The sequence below is a fragment of the Episyrphus balteatus genome, chromosome 2, assembly GCF_945859705.1.
Source record: "Episyrphus balteatus chromosome 2, idEpiBalt1.1, whole genome shotgun sequence".
Lineage (NCBI taxonomy): Eukaryota > Metazoa > Arthropoda > Insecta > Diptera > Syrphidae > Episyrphus > Episyrphus balteatus.
The window spans coordinates 59,399,760-59,416,968 of NC_079135.1; the positions used below are offsets into that span (position 1 = coordinate 59,399,760).

At 33.1% G+C, this 17,209-nt stretch overlaps 1 protein-coding gene across 19 annotated transcripts in view; it reads right to left on the reverse strand.

The window, feature by feature from the left end:
• LOC129908810 (uncharacterized protein CG43867) overlaps positions 1-17,209 on the reverse strand; it is a 276,259-nt gene that overhangs the window by 100,120 nt on the left and 158,930 nt on the right. For all 19 annotated transcript variants that reach the window (XM_055985584.1, XM_055985581.1, XM_055985578.1 and 16 more), the window contains 2 exons: positions 13,553-14,584; positions 256-490 (listed from right to left, as the gene is read on the reverse strand). In XM_055985584.1, coding sequence (XP_055841559.1) covers positions 256-490; positions 13,553-14,584 — 1,267 coding nt within the window. The remainder of the gene's footprint in view (positions 1-255; positions 491-13,552; positions 14,585-17,209) is intronic.

Sequence of the window (17,209 nt, forward strand, 5' to 3'; positions counted from 1 at the left end):
CAAAATAAATTATTCAGTTTGTTTAGTCTCTAACTATTTCTTACCTGCTTTAAAAACCACTGAAATCCCGCATTTTCTTTAACTATGTAGATAGTTAAAGAAAATGCGGGATTTCGGGTAATTTCGGATGTTTTTACATCATAGCAATTTAGAAAATAATAAGATACTTTTGGCAATATTTTTTCTATCATCCTTGAACAAAGAATATCCAACGGAATTCTACGCATTAGAGTTAATGAATTCATTGTAACATACCTCGTGTCTTATTTTTAGGACTCTCAGAACCACTTCGTTTTGCCGGACTTAAACTCGATGATGTCTTCAGACTTTTTGAAGGACTCGATGCACTTCCCGATGTGCTTGTTTCAGTATTTTCTGTACTCGATGAGTTCTGTGAGTTATGTGTCATCATAACAGCATGTTCCTCGCCATCGCTGGAATCATCGCTTGAATCGCCAGTAAAAGGCATCGAACGAATTTGGGAGGCACGCTGAAAATTGAAAATATAGACAAATCTCTCAAAAAATAAAGTGAGAAATATTCGAAACTGCTCCGATTTTGATGATTTTTTTTCTATTAAAACCAGAAACCTTTTAAAGCGGAAAAACTGTTATAAATAGCTGTGTTTTATTATTCCCGTGATCCAGATCCGATCATTGTATTTGCAAGCGTTACAATAACAAAACGAGATGCTGCTTTTGTTGTAAAGCAAATAAGAACAATGATCTGTGGATCACGGTAATAATAAAACACAGCTCATATTGTTTAAACCGATGTTTTTCAAAGTGTGGGTCGCGACCTCCTGGGGGTTGCCAAGAGTTTCTAAGGGGGTCGCGGCCGCAAGCCAAATATTGATACAAAAAATAAATAATGCTGAATAAAAACAAAAGACAACAAAATTTCTCAGTGCGACAAATGTGTTTGTGCGTTTTTTAATAACACTGGTCAACAAAATCTCATCTAAGGGGAAAGTTGGCCACCTAGGTTTCTCTAGATTCATTTTATACCACAGGTGTTTAAAATTTTTCATAAAATACTTTTTTTACATTTTGAATCGAAAAACAGATTTCAAATTTTTTTTTGAGCAAAATGTACCTACTATAGATATGAAATTTTTAAAGTTTTTACGTACTCATCCAATTATTATAGAAAATTATAAAAAAAAAGAAATAAATAAAATTTATTCATTCGTGGTTGAAGTGAACGAAAACTTGAGATGATAAAATTTAAAATACACTGAACGAAAAAAAGCCAATATTTCATGAACTGGTTGCGATAGAACTTTTTTCTATATGTTTTTAGAACAGTCATAACTCATAAGTGTAGCTATCAGCTGTTTTAGGGTTGTCCACTCTCTATCGGACACCTTGTCTATATTCAGACCTATTCTAAACAAAAATTCCCAGGGAAATGGTTTCGGGAGAAGGGCCCAAATCGGAAAAATGGTGAAAATTTCCATTTTTTTTTGGCTTTACCCATATTCTTAACCATTTAAGAACGAAATTCAAACTAAAAAAATAATTAAATTTCAGAAACTTTTCAGTTAGGAGTTTTTTCAGAATAGGCCTGATTATGATGATTACAACTCAACTTCAACTTTTTGAATCGTTAAACCTAAGAAACGGTAGGTCTTAGGAAAAAAAATTTGTTTTAAGAAAATTTGTAGCGGCTTCAAAAAGAACTAAATTTTTTCTTTCTAAATCCGTTTAAATCTCTTAAATATCTCTTTTTTTCTCCGAGAAACTTATGTTGAAATCAACGTGTTTGGTATATCTCATGTTTATTTGCTTTTAATAGCAAATCCCGAAAAGTTCTTCGCCAATCGCTTTCAAATTTTGACACAACATTTCATTTACATTCCTCTAGGTTTTTATATTGTTTTTATTAAGAAAAAAGATATATTTTTCTCACTAATATCTAATTATTTAGTATAACTATCTGATACGGTCACGCTTTGATGTATCTCACCGCGATTCACCACCTTCGCCAATATAAAAACTTGCGAGATTCTAAAGATTCTTAGTGTCATATAATACTGGCACATTATAGTGTGAGGGGGTCGCCAAAATATTTTTCCTCGCAAGCTCAAAAAGTTTGAAAAACACTGGTTTAAACAAATCTGTAAGCAGTAATATCTGTATTGCATACATTTTTCAGTTATTTTTTTAAAGCGCAGTCCCTTGACAACTTAACAAAAAAATACATTTTTACTTGCGATATACCGAGGAACTGCATCAAGTATACAGAGTGATTCAGGAGTAATGTGCCAAAAAGCTAGAGCGTGTAGCCAACCTACACGCTCTAGTCGAGTCAAGAAAAAAATCGTATGAGAGGGGGGTCTATTCCCCCTCTTTTAGCGGGGAGGGGCAATTTAAAGGAAAATGTACTGAATTTGGATTATTAAAAATCACCGGCTATACCGGATTATTAAAAATCACCGGCTATACCTAAAATAACGTGCTATACATTTTTGTAAAGCTAAAAACCTCGTTTTTTACAAAAAAAATTAAGTTATGTTATTTTATACCATAGTTTTTGAAAAATTAATTTTCAAAATAAAAATTTCAATATTATTTTTTTCAAAATTTTATGTGATCAAGTACTGATTTAGTTTTTAAAATTCGATGCTCTTATTTGTTTTTAAACAAAAACAGAAAACTGAATCCAAAAATATCTTGTCATTTTCGAGAAATTAACAAAAAACCAAAACTACTTTTTTCTAAGAGATGTCTTCATTTTTTGTTTTTACTTGACTGGACTTGTTGATAAATTAAATTATAAAACATTAACCATTCTTCTATTATTTTTTAAACATTCAGACTTAAATGAGCATTCAACAAAGTGACACAGTATCGGATTAACCCTGAATTGATCATCTTTTTCCATTGAAAAGGCAAATACGAAGGAAGTGAATTCAAATGGTATCTAGGAAAAAATAAGTGTATTCATGTAACGATAGAATTGTCCACTTTGTAGAAAAATATTAATTTCTGCAAATGGTTTACGTGAACACCCCAAAAGAAATATTTGCGTTAACGTGGAAAACAAACACCTGTTTGTTAAACGTCAAATTAAACTTATGAAATTTGTTCAATTAAAAAAATAAAGTCAAGCTAATTTTGCAAATACTATGCAACAATAAAAATAATTGTAATTTGCTCAAATAAAATAATATTCTCTTTTGAATATTAACATATTTTATTTGTGGTTATCTGAATAATAAGACATCTGTCGTGTTCAAAAAGATATTCCACATTCGGGTATCCCAGATAGCCTATCCGATAGGTGATTGAACTCACCCAAAGTTTATCAGATCTTTTTTCTACATTTTCTGCTTCAAATTTGTGAGATAAAATTTTACGTTTTGCGGAATTTATTTCTCATTTCTACCGATAGAAAATTCTAATGTTTCCATGGGTTTTCCGCATTTACGTGAATACCATTAATAATCTCTGGAAACCTTTAAAAATCAAAGAATATGATTTAAAATGGCCTTTTATTTATTAAAAACTGGTTGCGAAAATTTGTTTCATTAAAATAATTAATTTTATTGCCTCGAGACCCTTACACACAGAGAAAAATAGACCACATAAAATAGAACAAAAACAATAAGATTTCTCTATGGTTTTCATCCAAGAAGGAAACCTTATTAAAACAATCGGGTTTTCCTTATTGTTTTAAAATCTGCAAACAGATAAAAAAAAAGATGACCAGGCTGGGAATCGAACTGGAGACTTCAAATCTTTAGTCGCCCACCTTACCACCTGAACCAACCTGCCATGAAAATATTGATCGCGATTTTTGTTCTAGTGCTAAGTTGCAAAAAAAAAATCAACTTTTCAGTCAAATTTTAATAATATTTTCTCTATAAAAATAATAAGAAATCTCCTTAAAAAACCTTATTAATCGTTGATTTTAATAAGATTTCCTTATGAAATGTATGGACGGTAAAACAATATGGCAATCTGTTAGTTTTTAGCGGGTCATATTTTTCTCTGTGCAACTAGAATCCTTGGGCGGCGGGCGCCCCTGACATAGTAAACAAAATTCTAAAGTAAGTTTTCAGGTGTTGTAAATGGAAAAAGTTGATCAATTCAGGTTTCAGGGTTAATCCAATACTGTGTCACTTTGTTGTATCCTCATTCAAGTTTAATGAATTTTCTGTTCTTGTTTAAGAATAAATAAGTACATCGAATTTTAAAAACTAAATTAGTACTTAATTACATAAAATTTTGAAAAAAATTAGTTTGATTTTTTTTCCAAATTTTTTTTCTAAATTTTAATTTTGAAAATTAATTTGTCAAAACCTATCCAATGAAATTGCTCAACTTATAATTTTTTGTAAAAGACGAGGTTTTTGGCTTTACAAAAAGGTATAGAACGTTATTGTATGTAGGGGAAGTGGGGCCAAGTCCGCCCACTTAGTGTTTGACTGTCTTAAAAACCAATAAAAAACATCTTGTAAATAGAATAAAGTTTTTATTCATTAAGTTTAATGTTTTTTGCAGAAACTGTCATTATTATAAAAAAAAATAAAAAAATACTGAACAAAAGATAATAGGTTTTGAAAAAACATCTAACAAAAAACCGTCTTGCCCCCACATGGGGGTAGGACCGCCCTATAAAATTTTGTTGGTAGAAAGAACGTTTCTATTTTTTTAAATGCAGCCTATTTGTAATAATAACACAATTATGCTATATTTTCAGTTGGTACACATTTTGCACTTAATCCAACAATACTTTGGATTGGATCAAGAAAACAGTTGCAGATAGAAGGTACAAATACAATTTGCAAAGTCCTCTCCATCAGAATCATCAATTACAGTATTGTTTGGCGCCTGTTGCTTAGCTTTTTGGAAGATTTAAAGGTGAACTTCTTTTTTCACTTTGTTTAAGCCTCCAGAGCTTCCTATTTCGCCAATGGGCGGTCTTGCCCCAGTCATATCATATTTGATGTTCTGTATTATTTTTTTTTATTTATCTTTATGACTCCTTCTTTCGCAGAAAATACTTTTTAATATTTACTTTCTATTATAAAAAAGGGATAAGTTAAAAATTTTAATTATTTCAGGGTCAAAAATATAACTGACTTTTCACATGAACGATAGCAATTTGATGAAAAATCACAAAATTTACCGTAACTCTTTGGGGTCTTAACCGAAATTGCTAAAACTTACAGACGTGATCGATCGTACCGAAGGGCACCTATTTTATATTGCAAGTGTTGCCAATTTTACTTTTTTTCTTACAACATAGTATGAAACCCGTCTTGCCCTCACTTCCTCTATAAGTATGGTTTTTAATAATTTTTTTTTCCAAATTAAGTCAACTTGTTTAAACTGCCCCTCCCCGCTAAACGAGGGGGAATAGACAACCCCTCCCATACGATTTTTTACTTGTCTCGACCCAACCTACACGCTCTTGCTTTTTTGCACATTACTCCTGAATCACCCTGTATATCAAGTTATGTATTCGTTCAAAAAATAAGTTGAGACAACAATCAGACATGAAATTACGATGATAGAGAATGCAAAAAAGTGGGTCCCGGAAGTCCATCTGTCTGTATACGAAGCTAAAGCCTAAACGGATGGACGGATTAACATCAATTTTGGTATGAAGCATTTTTTGGAGACTCTCCGGAGGCGTTTTTGGAATTAAATTGTTGGACAAAAAAACAACGGTACCCGTCGTATAAAAATTTGGAAAAAGTTTTATTTTCACGAAAACGAAAAGAGAATGCAAATTGTTTTTTAACACCACAAACTAAGCTTTCTGTATAATTTTTTTAAGTCTTCCATTTGGAAAAACTATAAAAAAGTACCTACGTTTGAATATGTTCACTTTTGTCAGAAGAGCTGTCAGAAATCTATCCAGCATACCTTGTTGTCTGTTTATCATGCTGGAAATTGAGCTGTCAAATCACTTTTACCTACAAGCTGCGAGGTGTGATGAATGTCGTGAATCTTTCTATGTGTGCGTGTTAAGGTCATTTATCACAATGGTGGCTTTCACATATATTCACAGACAACATTGTAAACAATAAGGTTTTTAAGGGTGATACGTACAAAAGTTTTTGGTCTTGATATAGTTTGTAGATGGGTAACCTCCTCTATGCACAAGAATACGAAGGAAAAAAACCAGATATAGGGAGAAGATACATTTTTGTTGTTTCATTCGTGGGATATGTGTGAAACAAAAAATTCTAGGAGACAAACGCAGAACCGTAGAGGAGGTACTTGCAAGTATACCTAGAGACCCGACTTCGGGGTGTTTTTTTCTTCGACCCTACAAGCGGAAATGAGAAAAAAGCTGTTAAATGTGGTAGTTGATATGTTGTGGTAGTTTTACCGTGCATTTTAAATGGGACCAACACATTCAACTGTGGAGTTTTGCTCAAACCAATTTATATGCTCAATTAGACGAATAAATGCATTTGAATATTAAAAAATGTATACGTTAAATTCAAGTTACAGTAAAAAGGAAATTTGTTTTTGTTTTAATTTATAAAATGTCATTTGAAAAAATTATATATTGAAAAATTACAAATTTTCTTTGTGTTTCATGTCGGAAAATGGTCAATAATTGTTAAAAAAAATATTCATTTTTAACTATTTTTTAACTATTTTCATAGTTAAAATCGGGATAACTAAAATAGTTAAAATGACTTTTTTAATAGTCAATCAAAGTTTCATCCAAATTAACTAAATAGTTAACTCTTTAAATAGTTAGATGGAGGGAGGAGCTATGGGGCTATATACAATGTATTTTTTTTTTTATACGGCTGGAGGGGGGAGTTGTGTGATATACAGGGTGATTCCGGAGCAATGTGCCAAAAAGTTAGAGCGTGTAGGTTTGGTCGAGGCAAGAAAAAAATCGAATGGGCGGGGGGGTTGGTCTGTTCTTCTTCGTTTAGCGGGGAGGGGCAATTTAAAAAAAAATTGACTTAATATGGAAAAAAAAAATATTAAAAATCAACGGTTACACCTACAATAATACAATATACCTTTTTGTAAAATCAATTTCCGTTTTTTTTATTTTTTTTTTGTTTAAAAATAAATAAGATCATCGAATTTTAAAAACTAAATTAGTACTTAATTACATAAAATTTTGAAAAAAATTAGTTTGAAATTCTTTTTCCAATTATTTTTTTCAAAATTTTTATTTTAAAAATTAGTTTTTCAAAACATAAAATGGCTTTGTTTAAAATTTTTGCAAAAGAGTAGGGTAGGGTTTACAAAAAGGTATAACACGTTATTGTAGGTGTAACCGTTGATTTTTAATAATTTTTGTTTCCAAAATAAGTCAATTTCTTTTGAAATTGCCCCTCCCCGCTAAACGAAGGTGAATAGACCCCTTTCCCATACGATTTTTTACTTGTCTCGACCCAACCTACACGCTCTAGCTTTTTGGCACATGCCGTGACTAAAAGTCTTAATTTTTCTCATTTTTTTCTTTTGTTACGGAACCTTGAATAACCCTGCTACCAAATGCATTCAAAAATTTTAACTCAGCTGCATCAGTTTTAAAGCAAATATTCCTTTTTTTATTGACTAAGTACTAAAAAAACTTAACATGACTCTAATTCAATGAACCGTAGTGTAAAAAAAATGCACTACGATGTTTCGGCAAGTTGCTTTAGTTGGTGTGTTCAATTCTCTTTTCAAAATGCTATAACATTGTTGAGAATATTCCATAAACAACCGAGATAAAATTTATTTTCTTAAGAAAACCGACTTTTTTATTAGGTAATTTTTCCAAATTATTTATTCTGAAAGGTTCTGAAAAAAAAATTGCCCATTAAATTATTTTTGATGTTTAATTTGAAATATATATTTTTTCGTAATAATGTTGCTTATTTAATCCGAATTCGAAGTCCAAACTTGAATTTGCTGAAATAAACCATTAGTTATGTTGACCACTAAGATTTTGAGATATCAAGTATTTCTATTTCCAATAGCTTTGAGAAATATATAATTTTTGAGAAAAAGTGTTTATTGAGTTTGCATAAGAACTTTTGCAAAATTAAACGGTGATGTTATTCGACATTCGTATTATACTAAAAAAGTGATCTGAAGAATTCCGAATTGGACTAAAATCCGAAAAAAAACCACCCAACCCCCAGCTTCAGCTAAGTCTCTTACTTAAACAAACACAAAAAGCCATTTCAGAACTTGGAGGGGGCTCAAGCATCTGAGCTGCCTCTAAATCTATAAGATTTACGAACAAGTTTCAGTCAAGCATATAAATTGCGATGAAATTAGGTAAAAAATAACATGATCTCAGTACGCCACTGTTTTCCCGTGCATTTTAAATGGCACCAACACATTCAAATGTGGAGTTTTGCTCAAACCAATTTAAGTGCTCAATAAGACGAATAAATGCATAAAATAATAATAATAAATTCGAACACGAACCTTTATTTTTATTTCTGTACCTACATATTTATTGAAAGGTGGGTGTCTAGAGTGAGCTATTTAACATTGCATATATATTTCTATACACAATATATACATTTATTCTATATACAATAGGGGGAAAAATCGATTGCTAGAATATACACACCAAATATGAGCTCTTTATATTAATGGCAAAGTTTTCCGCTTCGCAATTTTGCACATCAAATTGATTGCTTGAACCGTTTAGAAGCAATGCTCGCCTTCTTAACCCGCTCTTCTTTATTTAGCTTTTAGCTTAGTTTAGTGTCCAAAATTACACCTAAAGGTAAGGCAGGGATTTTGGTTTTAGTTGTAAAAAAAGCATCAGTTCCGTTTTACTTTGATTAACTCCTAGGCCACAGCTCGTAGCCCAGCTGCTAACTTTTCTCAAAGCCGTGTCAGTGATTTCGCTGATCACGGGTAAAAACTTTTCTGACACAAGTACAACCAGATCAGCCGCATATGCCACTGTCTTCACTCCATTTCTTCCAAGCTTCACGAGGATATTATTCATGACAAGGAGCCATAAAAGAGGGGAAAAAACGCCAACGCTTAAAACACTTTGAATTTCCTAAACTTCTGATGTAATCATCTTCTTCAAAAGTCACTAGGGCCTCGAGAATAGATTCGATTAGGACATTGTTAAAAGCTCCCTCTACATCTAAGAAGGTAGGGTATATTCTTTAAAGTGGATCGAGTTCCCAATTGTTCGAACGACTTCATGGTGGGCTGTTTCCGTAGATTTGCCCCGCATATAAGCGTTCTGCGAACTCTCCAGAGGACATCTTTTAAAGATCTCTCTAATATGAGTTTCAAAAATTCTCTCCAAGGTTTTGAGTAGAAAAGATGTTAAACTGATTGGCCGGAAATCCTTCGCGGATTATTGCCCTTTTTTGCCAACTTTGGGAACGAAAACCACGCTTACTTGTCTCCACAACCTGGGCACATAATTAAGAAGAAGGCAGCCTTTAAAGATTTTTTCAAGCCAAGGAAATGCTATCTCTAGCTGATTTTGTAGCACGATAGGCATAATAACATCAGGGCCTGGAGACTTATATGGAGAGAAGGTGTTAATAGCCCAGGCTATATTTTCTCTTGTTATCAGGGAGTTAACATGTTCTGTCGTAACTGACAGCACAGTGGGATATATGTTCACTTCAGAGGTGAGTAGTCATCAGTAATTCCAGGGACTCAGCTGGAGATATAGTCCAGGATCTGTCAGGCTTTTTAAGGAACGAGGGATTGGTGTGTTCCCTCGATAGTACTTTGCTTAGCCTGGGGGAGTCCTTTATATCTTCAATGGAATGGCAGTATTCCTCCCAGCTTTCTCTTTTGGATGATGATATAGTACGCTTATAGACTCTTAAGTAGTCCTTATAGGGTTGATAGAATTTGTGTTTATGGCAGATGTTGAAGATTGGTCTAGTCATTTTCCTAAGATTAGACAAGTAAAAAAAAAACACTTTATAGTTATAAAATAAGAATCGTCATAGCAAGTTCCGGGGATGGTTTTTAGAAAAAAAAAATCATATTTGGCAGTTTTCCTAGGGAACAATTATTTAGTAGCGCGGGCTTAATTAACCAACTTCTGTGTAACCGACTTGATGCTAAGAAGGTGGCACTATTACTTTAATACACCTCTTTTCAATTTCTCTGACTAAACACTAATAAGAAAAATGTTATTTATGACTGTATCATTATTTTAATCCATTTATATTTAATTTTTATATAAGATCTTAAACAACTGCATCCGCATCTGCAGATGTTAACTTTCAAAATCCGCATCCCCATCTGTATCCGCGAATGTGAAAAAATCCACATCCGCAACATCCCTAATACCAATCATCTGAAATTAAATTTGCGGATGTTTTAGGCAGGGGGGTACCTACTAGTCGGGTCTCTAAGTATACCGCCTCTATCCCATAGAGCATAGAGAAAGGAATACCTAGAGACCCGACTTCGGGAGGTTTTTCTCTTCGAACCTACAAGCTGCAATGAGAGAAAAACTCCACAGTGCTTTATGCACAAGAAAAAACAATACTGTAACGATGAATTACTGAACTACTTTTAAGATAAAAGTCTGAACACACTACCTACTACTGCAAAGGTAGAAATGTGAACGGACCTTTAGTAATTAAGAAAATATTCCACTGAACACATCTCAAAATATCCCACTGAACACATCTAAAAATATCCCACTGAACACATCTAAAAATATACCACTAGACTGGAAGTATGAAGTGCCCTTCCTGGAAAGGAAGTTTCGAGAGGCAGGGACGAGAGCCTTCGAGGACGTTCTCGAGTCTCGAGATTCCGGTATAAAAGGGCAACGTAGACACCGACCGGAGACAGTTTAATCTTGAAAGTGAAAGAGTACAGTACAAAGTGAAATAAAGTGTTGTGAATTGTTAGTAGTAAATAAAGTGATTTAAAAGTGTGTTTGTTTGAGCGAATAATAAAAGTAAATTGAGTTGAAATAAAAAGTGTTCTTATTTGAACGGAAATATAAGTGGAAATTAAATAAGTTTTATTGTGAACCCGGAATAAAACATTACAATACATAACTTACTTAAAAAATTCAAAACCAAATATCTTGCAACACACGAAATCTGACCTGCCACAAAGTCTAGCATTAAAAAAAATAAGACAAACAAATCCAACAAGCCGAAAGCCAATAGCCAAACAAAAAAACTAGAGCGGATTTTTTTTTTTAAGAGAATGCAGCTAAAAGAGAAAGTTTTAGTGCCAGATTTAGCAGTGGACTGCAAGATGGACTTTGAATCTGGTTTCAGCGACCCAAAAATTGATTACTCAGACTTTAGGGAAATAGTGGCTGGGGTACCACAAGGTAATGTTTTAGGTCCCATTTTGTACCTACCTACTATTCACACGCGATATACCTCAAACAGAAAACACAATTGTAGCTACTTTTGCTGATGATACCTCAATACTTGCAGTAGGCAAAACAATCAACGAGTCGACAAGTAAATTGCAAAATGCCCTTAATAATGTCAATGAATGGACAAAAACGTGGCGAATAGCGCTTAACGAATTTAAGTCAGTCCACGTGGACTTTACATATAAGAAAATAAATAGACTACCTGCTTTTATTAATACTACTCAAGTCCCATTTGCAAATGAGGCAAAATAGCTCGGGATGACTCTCGACGCGAAATTAAAATGGAAACCGAATGTTAAAAATAAATGTGATCAATTAAATATGAAATTGAGAGAAATGTACTGGTTGCTAGGACAACATTCTAGACTTAGTATCGAAAACAAATTATTAGTTTACAAGCAGGTACTTAAGCCTGTCTGGACATATGGTATTCAACTCTGGGGTTGTACCCGCGATACAAATTTAAATAGATTACAAACTTTTGAGAATAAATTATTAAGATCATTTGTAAATGCGCCGTGGTATATAAGAAACGAAGATCTTCACAGGGATCTTGGAATCCCCACGGTTCGCGAAGAAATAAAAACGTTTGCCCAAAAACATCGAAAACGGTTAGTCGAACATACTAATAGAACAATACTAGAAATTCTCGACGATACAAACTTAGTACGACGTTTACGAAGGACTAAACCTTCCGATTTGGTACAGTGAAATTTTTTAATTTAATTCCTTTATCTCAAAAAATCGGCATTGATTAATATAAATTTAAATGTTTTAAAGATTTTATTTGTTTAACTTCCTATAAAATGTTTTTTTGATAAATGATTTAATTTAAAACAAATGTTATTTATTTATTTTTAAATATCATCAGTAGGAACTTTCATCGGAAAGTTACCTACAACACGTAACTTAACTTCGAGAAAGATAAATTGCTAGATAAGTTCCATCTGAACTTAGTTGCAATCGGGAGGAGGAGGTGGTTTTAGTGGTAAGATGATAGATGATAGATCGATAACTGAGACAATTGCGTCCCTAGACCACCGACGTAATGTGTCATGTCTCTCGTTGTTTTATCGCTATTTTTATAAACAATGTTCAGATGAAATAGCTAGTTGCATTCCTCCCCTGAAAAAATTTAACCGTAATACTCGCGCTTCTAGGAATGCTCATCAGTTTACCCTTGAGCCCAACTTCGGACGTACCGTCAAATACAGAGATTCTATCTTTAGCCGCACCACACGAATGTGGAATATATTACCCGCCTCTATTTTTCCCTGCCATTTTAATGTCCAGAGCTTTAAAACTAATGTGCATCGGTTTCTCCTTTTAAATTCCTCCCTATTTTCCTGAAGCTCGCACTGTGTTTAACATATTAAGGGTATTTACTCCCTTTAGTGCGCGTTAATTAAAAAAAAAAAAAAACAAGAGTCCCACATATCTATGAGCACGCGTTTTCCGGTCCTCGTAGAATCTTTTGAAGATTTCAACACCTACCCACGGAAAAAAATAAAAAAAAAATTATCGTTTGATTTGGAAATAAGAATTCTAATTATTTGTTTAACTTCGTAAAATAATTAAAAATTGTTTTTGTTAAAAAAGTTATCAAATAACCTTCGGTTTAGCTAAAATAAACGGTGTGGGGCTATGCTAATGTTACAATAAAAACGTCTATTTTTTGGCATTCAACAAATAGTTCTAAAAAATACCGTTAATTTCAAAAAATCAATTAAAACTTGTCTGCATCCCTAACACAGTAGTGTCTTCTTGCTGCTCAGTTAAAATTACAATATGTTCGCATCTAAAAAGTACAAAAAACACATTATTTTTAAAAGTATTATGGTATCCATGTGTTACGGACTGTATGTACATTGTGAGAAAGGTCTGAATGTAGGAAAAAATGTATAGGTCCCGAGAAAAGTATATTTAATTTTTTGTTTGGGGTATTTTCGAGAGCTTTCAATATTCAGTCAGTCAAAATCTAACTTACAGATCAACCCACACACTTTTTGGGAATTGTTTGTACATACATGTACGAAAAAAAGTTTTATTACCGGGTTGGGTTCAGAGCGTGAAAATCTTTTGATTTACTTTGCATAGTTGTCACGACAACACGTAAAGTTTAATTATTTCTGATTTAAAACAAAAAGAGAAAAAAAAAACTCATACAAATCGGAGGACTTCCGAGGAAAAGTCTTCAATGTTTCCACTATATACTTACTCCTTTCACAGTGGCATATACAGGCACACTTATATCACAGAATCCTCCACTAGCGGTTTGTTGTGCTCTTGATAATGTGCTAGCTTCTCCAATCGCTCCGCTTCCATTTGCGCTTCCTAACGTGCATGTTTGATTTGGAAAATGGCTTACATTTGGTTCTTGTCTATCATTATCTCCATCTGCTGATGCAAGGCCATCATTGGCTACCTGATAGATCTTCGCCTCCCAACTAGGAAATCTATGAAGTGGTGGAGTTGGAGGCCTGGGTGTACCACCTAAGCCAACCAATTCACTAGTCGTAGTCGTTGATGTACTTCCTCCACTTGCTATCAACGCTGGGTTGTTCTTCATCCATGCTGGTAATTTTTCTCTGGATGGTGTATAGATTTCGGCATAATCGTGAGCAGTATCGGTGTCTGAACTATTGGGTCTACCGAAAAGGGGTGTCAAAGTCAAACCGTCAACAGCTGCCACCAAATTACGTTCTAGTTCCTGCGGTTCCATTGATAAATTTCTGCGGTGTTTATGGTGAGGATAACTTGAAGTTAGAGGTTTTATTGATTCTTGATTATCTAGAGATTCACTCCGTCGTCTACTTTCATTGGTATCTGACATGAATTCTTGCACATCTAAACTAAGACTATTTCGTACTGGACCGGTCGGCAATATGCTACTATGTCGGTTTGGTTGATTTGCTATGTGGTTCCTTAGAAGCTCTAACTGCTGATTGCATTTGACGTTTTGTTCCCGAAGATGTTCATTTTGTTCCTCAAGTTCCCGAAGCTTATTTGTGACCCACTCTTTGATTTTAGCAGCTTTGGCTTCTACTTGACGAGCGTCATGTAACCGTAACTGTCGTTGCTCTTCGACTGCTATCTCAAGGCAGGTTATAGTCTTTTCAGCATCAGTTGAAGGAAGGCTTGTGGTGGTTTGTTGAGGTTGTGGTTGTGAAAGGGGAAGCTTTTGATGGTTTGGTGAGTTTATGTGAGGTGTTTTTGGCCATTCACTTAACCGTTGTTCCATTGCCCGGACCTTTAAAAAAAGAGTTTCTTATCAAAAAAAAAAAATACAAATATAGGTAACAATTTTTCCAAGGCATATTTAAGGAAAAAAAATGTAAATGTTTGTTATTTTTTTTTATTTGTTTTTAGGTATGTTTTTGTTGTATGTGTACCTATATGGTCGCGACATAGCGACTTATAAAATCTTTACAAATATTTGGCCGCACTGTACATAAACTTAATCAAATATATTTTTTTCTTTTTTTAAACTCCGTACCTAGTGGTGGATCCATGGAAACCATTTGTATATTCTCAGCTAAAATTTAACACTAATACAAGTTTTTTTTTAAATCAAAAAACGTGGAAACTTTTTTTATCTTTTCCTATCGTGTATCACGCAGGCCCGTAGCCACAGTTGAATTTAAGATAATTTAAGGTAGGCAACGGTCTTATCAGGTAGGGCATTGGTAAATCGTTTAATTTTTTTTTCTCAGTAAGTTCTCAATCGGTCATAAAAAGTACCTCATTGAATTTAAAAATAATATAGTGTAAAAATTATATAAGATATAAATTAAAACTACATTTTATTTTAATAGTGTACATATATTTGTCATATACATTTATATATAACTTAAATCGATATAACAAAGTGGACAAAATGTAGTTAAAAACAGTATTCTTGAAGTTCTTGATTTTTTTTTTAAACCACATGTATAACACATACATTCCACAAATGGCCTTAATGTCTTTTTCTACACTCAATTGAAATGAATATTAACAACGCTGATTTTTGCAATTGCAGAACCAACAAATTATTTTTTTTTACATTTTACACAGTTAGTCGTTGAGAAATATTAGGTTCCTAATTTATTTCATTATTTTTATTTTTTTTTTTTCTCGAAATCCCTAGTAACAGTTAATGAAGACGAAAAATTTGAACGATTAACATTAAACATTTATTTTGTATCTGAGTCTAAACTAAAATTTTCTAATGATTTTTGTGTGCTGAACTTGAATCCGCAGTCAAAATATTGAGTCACTTTTTTTCGTTTTTGAAATATTAATTCTGCGCTGGAAAATGCAAAAATGCGTTTTTTACTGTTTTTGAGGTTATGCTTTACTGTCAAAAATTGTACAAATCTTTCCGATATGTTTTTATTGTCTGAGATATCTTCAGAGTTGGGTAATCGAATCGTTAATTACATTACATGTAATAACAGGGTAATTGCATTGTAATCGAATTACTTTCCCATCAGTAATGAGGCAAATAAAAACAATATGATTTGATCTGGATCACGAGAATAATAAAACACAGCTATTATCATATTACACGAAAAGTTAGAATAAAATTACTGGTAATTTATTTTTGCTTTAAGCAAAACAAACTTTTCAAAGTTTGTGTCCGATAACTTATTTCATCACGGCGCATTTATTATGCCCGCAAATGAAAAAAAGCCTTTTAATGGGAGCGACAATTGTATTGTGTTGTACTTCAGGAACAATAGCCTTACAACTTGCCACATGCAACTTGCAACATGAAACTTGCCACATGCAACTTGCCACATGCAACTTGCAACATGCAACTTGCCACATGCGACTTGCCACATGCAACTTGCCACATGCAACTTGCCACATACAACATGCCACTTGTTACATGCCACTTGCCACATGCTTCATGCCACCTTGCCTTTGCAAACTTTCTGTTCTACCATATAACTTATTATTGGAAGGGTATAGCCCGACTCAGACAGCCCGACTCAATTCATAGCGCGACTCAAGATAGCCCGGCTCAGATAAGCGTGTATATTTTTTTTTTTTTTTACTTTACACTCCTCAAAAATCTTACCTGCCACATGTAGCATCTGCCTTGTGTGGTGTGGCATGTGGCATAGTTTTCTTTGAAATGTTGAAGAAGCTGGAAAATACTAGCGAAAACGAAAATGAATAATTTTTTTTATTTCCGACTTTTCCGACTTCCAAAGAGGAGGAGGTATTCAATTCGTCTGTATTTTTTTTTTTTTTTTTTTTTTTTTTATGTTTGTTACCGCATAACTTTGGACTGAGTGAACCAATTTTGATAATTCTTTTTGTATTAGAAAGCTGGTGGCTGTGTGGTCCCATTTCAATTTCGCTTTAGGAACTATTTTAAAAACTATTTTGATCCATGGAAGTCGGTTTTGTTTTTTTGCTAAAAATGATTATTTAATTAATTGCATCTACAAAACTGATCATTTAAGCCCGAACATCAATAAATATAATGGTTTAGATTTTGGTTTTATTTTGTTTTTACAATATAATTACTTTTAAATTACGATTTTAATTACAATGTAATTACTTTTGTAATTTCATCTTTTGAATTACAATAAAATTACACGGTAATTTAATTGTAGTTGCATTTCGAATTATATTTCCTTTGTAATGGGAAAGTAATTCGATTACAATGCAATTACTAGCGGAGTAATTGCATTGTAATTAATTAGTAATTAATAACAAATGTAATGAGTACTCCCCAACTCTGCATACCCAAAGCCTATTAAGATCTTCTTGTAACAAATAACAATCATTAGGATTTTTTATACAAGGAAACATCTTCAGATCATCCGCAAACAATAGAGGAAGAAGAAAAAACATTAGGTAAGTCATTTATAAATATAAG